This window comes from Nicotiana tabacum, chromosome 17, assembly GCF_000715075.1.
Source record: "Nicotiana tabacum cultivar K326 chromosome 17, ASM71507v2, whole genome shotgun sequence".
Lineage (NCBI taxonomy): Eukaryota > Viridiplantae > Streptophyta > Magnoliopsida > Solanales > Solanaceae > Nicotiana > Nicotiana tabacum.
In genome coordinates this window covers 105,690,505-105,701,944 of record NC_134096.1, presented here as the reverse complement: position 1 = coordinate 105,701,944, position 11,440 = coordinate 105,690,505, and the positions used below count along the sequence as shown (strand labels likewise).

Below are 11,440 nucleotides of genomic sequence, written 5' to 3'. Positions count from 1 at the left end.
CTCTAATCTTGAATCTCCTTAACACGTAATCTTTAGTCTCTCAATTCTCATTCTTTTTCCTCGGATCGTCTAGTTGCTATTCAGTTGATGAGTTTCTAAATCCAAGCTAACTAATAGTAGAAGAATAAAAAGGATCTTATGTAGGTTAATCTCATCTTTATATAGTACTTAGTAACTATTTATTGAATGGAAATATGTGAAAACACTACTAGTTTGACCTTTTATAAAAGGAAGATATTTTGAAGGAAAAAGCTGAAAAGGAAGATCAATCAAAAAGCTGTATTTCTGATCAAATAAGAGTGGTGTGGGAGTAGAAGGCGTGCAATATTGTGGGGTTTGGAGTTTTGCAATGTGACACAAGGCCATGTTAGAAGGGGTATTGTGGGGTTGTAGATATTATAGTTGTTGCTCAAAGCAAAGACATTATTTGTTTTTCCGACAAAGCAACGATATTTTGACTTGTGTATAATTTTCAATAATTAGCAACTACCACATGAAGGGGGAAAATTATACTAACTAAGAGGTCAAAATTAGGTGAAAACTGGATATACTAGAGCCTAGAGGTTAAATTTACACTTTGTGCATTTAATCATTTTGACATCATTGTCAGGCCCCTTTTTCCTCTGCCTCTTAAACCAAGAGGGTTATCTCTTAGTTTTTTCTTGCTGTCGTTCTAAATTTATATCATGTTTTTATCTTTTTTCGTTTTTACTTGGAAAAGTTTCACAAAGAGTTCGTTCGAATAACTACTCATGCTTGTAAAATTTTGTCTAGAACAACATAAGTCGACTAAACATGGGGTGGTTATCTGGAAGAGAGAATTAGTTCCCTATTAGAGTTGATCATATTACACTAAATGTGTGAAAATTGTTTACACTATCAGCGAATGAAATAAGTACTTCTCTAGATGTGTGCGACTTCTTGCGTATGATATACCGGATAACACCAACAACAAACAACAAATTCAATGTAATCCCACAAGTATGATCCGCCGGACAAATTTTGACTTTGGACACATAAGCTAAACATATGTAAAGATAGTGGATGCTAATTTTAAATTATTCTCAATTAGAGAAATATGTCATTCTTTTTTTAGAAGAACAAAAAAGAATATATGTCTAATAAAGTAGGACAAAGAGAGTACATAATAATTCGGATCCTAAGCAATAAGTTCAGTTGAACTCACATAACTCGCTATGATCCGCATCTAAGGATATACCCGGTAACAAATGTAGATCTTGATGTAGGATTAGATTTAAATTAGTTGAGGCAGAGTAGTACTGCCACTTCCATATATACAAGTATATGATTTAAGCTAAAGGTGGTTGATATGACCAAACTAGTAGCCCAAATACTACAACCACTCCAGCTTTGAATGAATTTGATTTGCAATGACTGCCAATAGGGCAGACTGGCAGTTGAACTACATTGAAGAATAGAAAGGGCTTCATTTATTTCATCCAGAATTATCGCAAAAGGCAAAGCAAAGTCAAGACATTTTAGCCCCTCGTATGACGAAAACATAACACACGTAGGGGACCCTTCTATATAGTATAGGCTGGCCATGGCTAAAACTTAGGTAGGACCAAAATGAGCTGTCACAAAATTATTTTCCAGATTTTCTGAATTCAAAGATGTTGAGGAAATGGAAAAAGAGGGGAGCTCATATGAGGTCTTCTTTTTAGTAGAAAACAGAGGAGGAGAAATAACAACTTATGACTTGTGTTTCAACAGAATCACCTAAATCCTAAACTTTGTTATCGTAGATGTGGAAGAGCAAGCATGAGTGGCAGTGGGGTTGTTAAGAGGACTACAATTTTGTAGATACTAGATAGTGCTTTGTCATATGTGGAAAAGCCAAAGCATCAGTCTTACTTTTGGTTAACTAAATCCTTCCACTTCAACCACTAATTTCTACTTTTATACACAACCACTAACAAGGTAGGTAAATGATAATTGGGAAACTTTAACCTTTTTGTAGAAGAAGAATAAACTAATGAAAGCCCAATCAATGTTTGCTTCAAGAGTAAGGTAACCTTATGAGTTAGACAAGTCTTCTATAAAAGGAAAACACAAGTTTAAGAAACAGTCCTTAAAATACCCTCACTAATTAAGAAAGTCTACCAGTTCCAAGCTCTGATAAGGTAAAATGCTCAACCCCTCTTATTATTTTCCTTTATTCTTGACTAAATCATTTTATCTTGTTCACAATTTAATTTGGTTAAGAGTTTCTTGACAAAACTTTTGTTGATTGTTGAAAGGATTTAATTATGGCTACTAATGGACCAAGTTGGGCAGATCAATGGGGTGCAGGAGGAATAGGTGCCATAGATGAAGATGAGAGCTATTATAAGAGCAACAAAGAAAATGGAAATAACAAAAAAGCCAGTGCAGGAATTGGCAAAGTCAAAGCAGTAGCAATTGCAGGTGCACAGAAAGTGAAAAATGGCCCTTCTATGGTCATCAAATGGGTTAGGAGCAGATCACAAAAGAAGAACTCTTCCATTTCATGAATAGAGATAGAGATTATCTCATCTTTATCTGGCCTTCTGTAAGAACATTCAAGATTTCAGATCAAACATGTCAAATTAGAGGCCTCAAATAAAATTATGGATTGTTATACTTCAGTTATATTAGGACTTGCTTAGGTTTATCCAATTCTTGTCTCATTCCTAAAGACGACATAGTTTATATTGCTTCCTTGCAAACTTCTTTAAGTCAAGAAAGAAATTGCGGCAATCGAAAAGCTATAACTCAGCTACTTCTATATGAACAAGGACAAATATGTTAATCATAATCAAGTCTAATTTATTAAACATTTAGAGTACCTTACATGATTGAACAGAAACTGATGAACTGTATATCAGCTCACGAAGTTCAATTGCTAGCAATAATTGATATTTAACCAAAAGGTCGAGGAGAGGTATTACCAGTCTTTAAACTAGTACTAGTATAGATTTTTCTTTCAAATCAATAGCATGTACTATGAATTACTGAAGATTTAAACCCTACCCACAACATTCACAACCTTTGCTACAAGACGACAGATCACACACTCTCCCAAACAAATTTATTGTATTCTTTTTTTTTTTCTTCTTCATCTAACACGTTTTGAACCAAAAGAAATTTATAAGAAAAAAGGGGCTATTGGATAAGAGAGCAAGAGTCATCTGTACATGGTAAGGTTAACCAGAAGAGGACCATAAGCTCTTCAGTCAAATTGGATGTATAGATTAATGAAAATGAACGACAACAGTCAGCAACCCAAGATGAGATCAAAGAAATAGCAGATTTACAATGGAGATAGTAACTTTGCGATATTAATTTCCAAGCTCAAGGAACCCAAATGTATTTTCTCCGCTGTATGTCATGTAGAGAAATCCATCTTCATCCTTATTTTCCTCATATATTGCAGACAACAGAGCAGCTGCAATTAAAAAAAAAAGGTGCAATTATACAACTATCAGAATAAGTAAAAGACCTACAAAATCTCTCTTCTTACCCGTGGGAGGCAAAGTGTTGTTGACAAACACAAATATGGCCTTCTCAGCACTGAGCTTGATCCTCTTCCGAACCACATAAACAAACTGGCCGACAGTCAAATCAGCTGGGACGAGGTATCTGCATCACAAGGTAAGACAAATGAGCATTAACAGAGCGGTCAACCCAGTCCAACTATGGACAATCAGACATAGGAACCATAAGTGACAATAACATTCGATACAAATGCTGCAAACATTTCACGGCTAATGAACACTTAGCATGTTTAGTTGCAGAGAAGAAACATCCAAGCGATCATAGGTCCATTCCTGCCAATTCACTAAATTAAACTGAGCTTATTAGCTATTTCCACACGCAATCCCATTCTCCATAGAAATATCATGGACTCAAGTATTTGATCATTTACGTTATGAGAACCTCAGGGAAGACAACAGCTTTTTTGAAATTCGAATTTAACAGAAAAAGCATACGTATTCCATCAACCTTCCTGCCAGATTCTCCTAACAGAAAAAGCATACGAATTTAACAGAAAAAGCATACGTATTCCAGCTTTTTTGGTATGAATTTGTTTTTCTAAAAAATGATACAAAAAATGAAAATTAACACCCTTAAAGCTTTCACATAAAATATAACCACCCCCAACATCCCATGACAATATCCTTATCTCAAACTAATAGGAACAAACACCTCATATTACTAGCTATGCTAAAACCAAACATTTGATCTATAAAACAGGGTAAGATGCACAAAGCCATTCTTGTAACCATAAGTCAACAATAACCACCAAAGAGAACAAGAATGCAATTTACCAGATGACCAGTAGGGCATGCCAAAACACAATCCATGTAACTGGATTGGTAGATTTAATCACCTTAAGGTAGAAGCTCATAAATTAAGCACTTGATTTTGAAAATTTAACGTCCAAAACATCTAGGAAAAGAAGGAAAGTAGCAACTTACTTCTTCTTATCAATGTCAGGGACATCACTCCTCTCTGCCTTCTCAACAATCACCTGAATTAGGAAACTTGAATGTCAGAGAGAAGCAGACAAGAGTACTAAGTATTGAATTAAATCCATGATCATACCGGAATTCGATCAGGATACTTCTCTCGGATGCGAGAAGACTCTGCCTGCCTCCTCTCTGTAAACAAAACCACATTGTGCACTCATCAGAATTTACACCTGAAAGTACTAGCTTTATTGTCTGATGTTTTCAAGCAAAAAATAGGATATGCTCAGGAGAATCGAGAAAAGTTATACAGTCTCTTCTCCATGAGCTAACCTCCAGTTCATAAACTTGTTTAGCAATTCCAAGCAGTACATAAATTTTAAGACCAAAAAGTCAAAATAACCACCATATTCCCCTATGTTCTTTTTTTCTATAAACATATGCACACCCACACATGCAGAAGAGAAAAAAGAAGAAGCTTAAAGCCAATCATGCAAACTCTGACATGATTCGTGAGTATTACATGCTTTACAAGTAGGTTTGTTAATTCTCAACATAAAATTTGGAAGCATCTTGATTACTATTACACGTGTAAAACACTCAGAATGCAATTTTTCAGCTCAAAATAGTCAAAACAGATATCCAGCTAAACATAGGAAGGAAAAAAAAACAAACAGAACATAGACAAGCAGAAATGCAACAGTGCCTCAATTGTTCGTCTTATTGAGCCGAGAGTCTATCGTAAACCGCCTCTCTACCCCCTCGGGGTAGGGGTAAGGTCTGCGTAACACTCGTGAGATTTCACTGGGTCGTCGTTGTATAGACAAGCAGAAATGCAACAGTGCCTCAATTATGAGAATTTTTTTTGATAAGGTAATAATTTTACTAAACTGCAAATATATACAGCTCCAAACACTAGACAGTATAAAATGTCAACAAAGGGAGATAAAACTTTCATCACGGGTGAAGCTAGGTCAATTGAATCCCCTACATTGAAAAATTATACTGTTTAAATAGGGAAAAAGCTAATTTCTTTTCGTTATATATAAGTTGTTGAATCCCTTACAATACGGAAAAGTTCTAGTAAAGTGGCAAAAAGGTTCAAATATTGCTTTAGGTCATAGGTCCAAATCCCAGGTGTGACATTTTTTAATCACCTTGTAAAATTCCTGGCTCACTCTCATATGGATGAAAACATTCAGGTCTCATTGTTGTTTCACCAGATATTGAATCTTATTCAGTAGACAAACCTCAAACTGGAAAACCAAATGAACATAATAGCATCAAACACCAAGGACACAAAAGGGAAAAGGCACTGATCAATATTAAGTTTTTCAGCATGATTGAAACAACAAATACATGAACTATGATCACCTATGAAAGTTCAAGAAAGACATAAAAAAGTCAAAGATACATACACACAATCAAACAATTTGTAGTATAACAACAAAAAGCTGAATTAGAAAACAAAATTACCCATGGGGTGTTCAAGCTTGAAAGAACTCTTGGCCATGACAAGACTCGAACTTTGATCTTTACCTGCAAATTTCAGACAGCCAAACACATCAGAATCACACCCAAAAAAAAAAAAAAAAAAACCACGAAAATACACAAACAATTACATTGTAATGGACTAAGGGCATGTAGAAATCACTAAGAACGGAAATTCACGCAAGAGGGTATCTTTAAAACTTACCAAAACAGAAGAAAATCGAAGAATTGAAGAGGAGTTGTGATCAATTTGGCTGTTCCTATTTAGGGAGTTGAGGCGAAAAATGGCTTGATGAACCGTTCGCCACGCACCGGCCACATTCACTTGCTTATCGTAGAGGCTGTAAGTACACAGTGCCCCACAAGTAGGCTGCAAGCTCTTTCCTCCCTTTACTAAAAATTCTTCTATTAGTATTAGTGAAAGCTCAATCCCAACTCTCTCACTAAGACCGGATCTTGCAAACAGTGTTTTTACAAAAGAAAAAGGGTGCGCCTTTGAGAAAACAAGAAATAATGACTTTGAACAAGTTCTCACTATTTAAATGGAAAAATAAAAAGGGTTTTTTCTGCTACACGGAATCAATTGGAGAAAGTTTGGATTCACAAGGAAACTACAAGTATCTGTTTAGTTTCGTACTCTGTTCGGTGAGAATTTGTCGGAGGCAATAATGTTTTAATACGACATCGTAAAAAAGTGTTTAAAGATTAAACGGCTCCGTTTGGGATTCACTGGCTATTGGGTGAGGATTTGGTTTGCTTATCTAAGGAGGGGTACCTAACTTATTTGATTTAGAATTCCCTCGTACAAACTCCAAGTAAAGAATATTTAAACTATATAATTAAATAAGTTCCTTAATAAATTAGAAAAGATTAATTTTAATTTTGAAAAAGCAAACTATTGAAGGGACAACGGGATAATCTTTTTAATTGATTATTCCTATATCATTGATTTAATTTGGATATTAAGAGTCAACTTTATAACCTATTAATGTGTGTACCTAGTCCAAAGTGTGCATTGGACAGATTGGTAGGTCGGATATTCATTTAAGGCTTAAAATTGATATTCGAACCAATCAATTATACAATTGAGTCAACTAAAAAAATTGAGTCAATTTGGTCTATATTAAAATTCCAAATCAACACTTAAATAGTTGTTGCCCATAACTAGAGGGTAAAAAGGAGAAATAAATGATTTTAGATGTATTGGTATATAATTTATTTGTAAATAGCGTATTTTAACACTCAACCATATAGTTAAAGATTTAAAAACAAATAAAATGAGTTATAATTCGCTAATAGTCATACCCTAATATAAAATGGAGAGTCCACTAATGCTTGTACTCCAAGTACAAGAATTCTGAGTTGTATTTAAGAAAAGAACTACTTTCTCCCCCCAAAAATGAAGCAATTATTAGTAATGTTCTATGTAGTAGGATGGAGCTAAGACTTGGGTTAGGATAGTAGGAGGCGTACTCAGAGCATTTTTCAGTTGTTATATATGGGGTTACACCAAGGATCTGCGCTCAGCCCATTCTTATTTGCCTTGGTGATGGACGCACTAACACACCATATTCAAGGGGATGTGCCATGGTGTATGTTATTCGCTGACGACATAGTTCTGATTGATGAGACGCGATGCGGTATTAACGAGAGGCTAGAGGTTTGGAGATAGGTCTTTGAGTCTAAGGGTTTTAAGCTGAGCAGGACCAAGACGGAATACCTCGAATGCAAGTTTAGTGCCGAGCCGAGGGAAGCGGACATGTACGTGAGGCTTGAATCACAGGTCATCCCCAGTAGAGGCAGTTTCAAGTACCTTGGGTCGGTTATCCAGGGGGATATGGGAGATCGACACTACTCTTTCGTTTTATAGTGCCGAGTCTATTTATTGGTTATTGCTATTGTTTTCATCTATTTTCTGGCTTTTATGATGCTGTTATTATTCCTTTGGTTTCTGTTGATGGTACTGACATATTATCTCTTTTCGTCTTCTTGAGCCGAAGGTCTTTCGGAAACAACATCTCTAATTCCCTCGGGGTAGGGGTAAGGTCTGCGTATATACTACCCTTCCCATACCCCAAGTGAAGTTTTACTGGATCGTTGTTGTTATTGTATTAGTAATGTTCAAAGGACAACGGTAATAAAAAGCATTGAAGATCAAGTTCCGGGATTTAGTATTTAAAAAGTTTAACGTTTATATTTTGATGGTATAAAGAATATTTACATATCAAAACACTTAAAAGCCAATGACAAATAATATACGAATCAAACATGGCTCGGTATCAAATAAATTATGCTAAATAACTTGTTAAGTAGGTAAAACTATACTGATAATTATATAACAATCGGCTATGCTGTTAGTATATACCAATTTACATCCATTCAATAACACGTAGACGAAGTCATTGGAAAAATAACTCAAGTATTTAGCGAAACGACCAATGAAAGCTTCCCTAAAAATGTCCGTTTCCATTCTCCAGCTCTTGGGTACTAGGTAAGGTTCAACCACACAAAAAAAAAAAAAAGGAAAAGGAAAAAGAAAAATAAGTAAACAAGAAAAAAGGACAAACATTAATTCTTTGGCTATTACTAAGCTATTTAAATAATATGTGGATGAATTCTAATAACTTATTAAATATTTAGTTGAAGTTTAGCCTCTAGCTATTTCTCATGTAGTGATGTATAGGTAGTTTTGACTACTCATGTAGCTGCCTAGTTATCCGCCTCTTTTTCAAAAGAAAAAGAGAGAAAAAATTAAAGGCGACGGATATTTGTTAGATCGTTCACGAGATTGTCTCCTTTTTATGCAGTTTGATGATATTTATCCCAATAAAATGGAAACATTTTTTTCAAATAAGATCGCTTGTTTTACAGTCAAAGAATCGATATAGAGAAAAAAAAAATATGATCTTCTTCTCATTAAATTAGTAACAGTGTCTAGGTATTAGGTTTATGTTTTTGTTTCTTCTAAGTTTCTGTTAGTTTACTCGTTCGATTTGGGGTACATTACGTTTTAATTATAATAATTAGAAGAATTAACCTAAACAGCAGCCATTCAACTAACTTAACTAAAAATAGCCAACCAATGTATAATATATGTATAACTATGTATAATCGATATATAATTTATGTATACCGGCTAGATAAACTGTATAGAAAGTCAAGGTGAATGTTTCGGAAACCAAATATATAAAATATATGAAGGATACAAAATGGCAATCTTCCCCACAAACTAAAACAAATGCAACCTAGCTTTGCATTATAATGACAAGCTCACCTGCCTCCACAAGTTCCTACATGTAAGTAGTTTCGAACTCCATGTATAAAGTTAAATAAAAATAATACATACATGAAGTTCCTAGTTATTGACATGAAGAGAAAGTGAATGCAGTGATATTCTACGTCCACTCGTTTAAGATTTTGAATCCATTTCTCTCTCCACCTACAAATGAGATATTTGGGTTCTCAGTGACATGCATAAACGTACCAAAATTGAGCTTCATATGAAATAATTTAATTATATCAATAAACATTACATTGAGCAGAATCACCCCATCGAGGGATGTGATTAGATGGATGGAATTCTTTCACTTTTAATCAAAATTCTTGATTTAGAATAAGCTGTTTAGTAGATTTACTCGACACGAATATGAATTAATTGTAGGCCGGTGGACATTGAAATATAATAGAAGGTTGATTAAACCGCCAAAATGGAAAGGCAGCATCAACTTGCATCTCACTGTGCATATGCAGATTGCAGAGCAAGGGACGTACAAATGGTCATGGATTTGTCATTTGAGCAATCAATGCTCTCTTCTCTGAAAGGAGAGGCAAAATGCTGTTCAGGGTTTTCACGTGAAAACCCTCATTCAAATTTCTTTCTAAGGTAAAAGCTATTTAATTTTTCATTTATGGACACTACTAGTACTAGAAAAATTGACCTCTCTATGCGCAAATATGCCATACTAAAATAACAGATTTTTTTTCTTTTAAAACAAAGGTTCAATAAAAGCTACAAAGGACAAAAACTTTATGCAATATCTCTCCTCAAAAATAAACTTAGGGTTGTTCATGTATCGGTTTGGATCGGGGTTTCCTTAAAAGAAAACCAAACCAAGTAAGTCGGTTCTTAAAATATTGGAACCAAACCAAACCAATTAATTAAGTCGATTTTTTAACAATTCGATTTTTGCCGGTTATTCGGTTATTTACCGTTTTTTTTCTTATATTATGAGACATACACTACCAAACACATATTTCGGCGACTATATTTTCATCGTAACACTATCAAATCAATTACTCTTTGAGAAATCTATCATTTACCATGGTATATTGATGATAGTTGAATCAAATAGTGATGAATAATTTAAGTACTCAATTAAAAATCGATTATTTTTAACATGAAATAATTTTTGTACTTAGCAAAAGCAAACTACCAATCAAACTAGAATGTAAAGGCAAAGAATTAGATTATTGTAATAGCAAAGAACTAGACTTAAAATACAAACGACTAATATGTACCATAACATTTTAGAAACTTTATATATATATATATATATATATATATATATATATATATATATATATATATATATATGTGTGTGTGTGTGTGTGTGTGTGTGTGTGTGTGTGTGTGTGTGTGTGTAATAATAAATTTAAATAGCTACTTCTATAGTCGATTTGGTTCGGGTTTTTCTGTTATTGTTTGATTAAAACCAAAACAAACCAAATTTGATCGATTTTTAAAATTCAAAATCAAAATCAAATCAAACCTAAAAAGTATCGGTTTTTTTGGTCGGTTTGGTTCGATTTTTCGGGTTTTCATGAACACCCCTAAATAAACTAAACTAGAAAAGGAAAAAAAAAAATACCACTTATGAATTTTAAGTTGAAAGGGATTATCCTCATCCTCTGCTGGTTTTACATGGTGGTGGCAAAATGGTTTAAAAAAATAATTATCCACCCATATTATCTATCAAATACGGATAAAAATTATATTATTTACTTAGAAAATGAATAACCATTAAGTTTAACTTTTACATTTGTAAAGCCTCAAATTAGGGGTTCCTCAAGTTTAGAAGATTGGGAATTCTTCCAAAAGTGATCATATTCAAGAAGGCATGCATAATATGGATATCCATATTATCCGTTGGTTAAACCATTTTTTATTTGTATTAAATATAGGTCGGGTCGGATAATTTATTCATTTTTGCATTACCCATTTTTGACCCTTCCGTTTGCCACCCCTAGTTTTACATGATAATCTGTCTATTATTTCTGCCCATCTAGCTTTATATAGTCGATTTTTGCTCTCATACCTGTCACAATATTTGTAGAAAACAAGAAATGCAAGAACGATTCAAATACTAAAGTAAACAACCACCCCCAAAGTGGGCTAGCAAGATATATTTGAAATTCAAAAAAATTAGGTGTCATGGTATTGATTCGTGATATGCCATTTTTCTAATCCAATAAGTATAATAATAAATGCATATGGAAAA

The 11,440-nt window shown here is 34.0% G+C and overlaps 1 protein-coding gene across 1 annotated transcript; it reads right to left on the bottom strand.

Moving 5' to 3' along the window:
• Positions 1-3,126: 3,126 nt before the first annotated feature.
• LOC107789277 (autophagy-related protein 8C) lies at positions 3,127-6,597 on the bottom strand. The gene is made up of 6 exons (XM_016611052.2): positions 6,148-6,597; positions 5,928-5,990; positions 4,588-4,643; positions 4,461-4,513; positions 3,503-3,621; positions 3,127-3,427 (listed from the first exon to the last, which is right to left on the bottom strand). Exons 2-6 carry the CDS (start codon positions 5,962-5,964, stop codon positions 3,321-3,323), a joined length of 372 nt encoding a protein of 123 aa, XP_016466538.1. The 5' UTR covers positions 5,965-5,990; positions 6,148-6,597; the 3' UTR covers positions 3,127-3,320.
• Between the last annotated feature and the right edge of the window lie 4,843 nt (positions 6,598-11,440).

Excerpts from the sequence above, each read along its gene's own strand:
- LOC107789277 (XM_016611052.2), bottom strand. The coding sequence starts at position 5,964 with ATGGCCAAGAGTTCTTTCAAGCTTGAACACCCCATGG. Across the intron at positions 4,514-4,587 it reads AGTATCCTGATCGAATTCCG|GTGATTGTTGAGAAGGCAGA; the intron begins GTATGATCATGG and ends TTCCTAATTCAG. Across the intron at positions 3,622-4,460 it reads CCTGACATTGATAAGAAGAA|ATACCTCGTCCCAGCTGATT; the intron begins GTAAGTTGCTAC and ends CTTGTGATGCAG.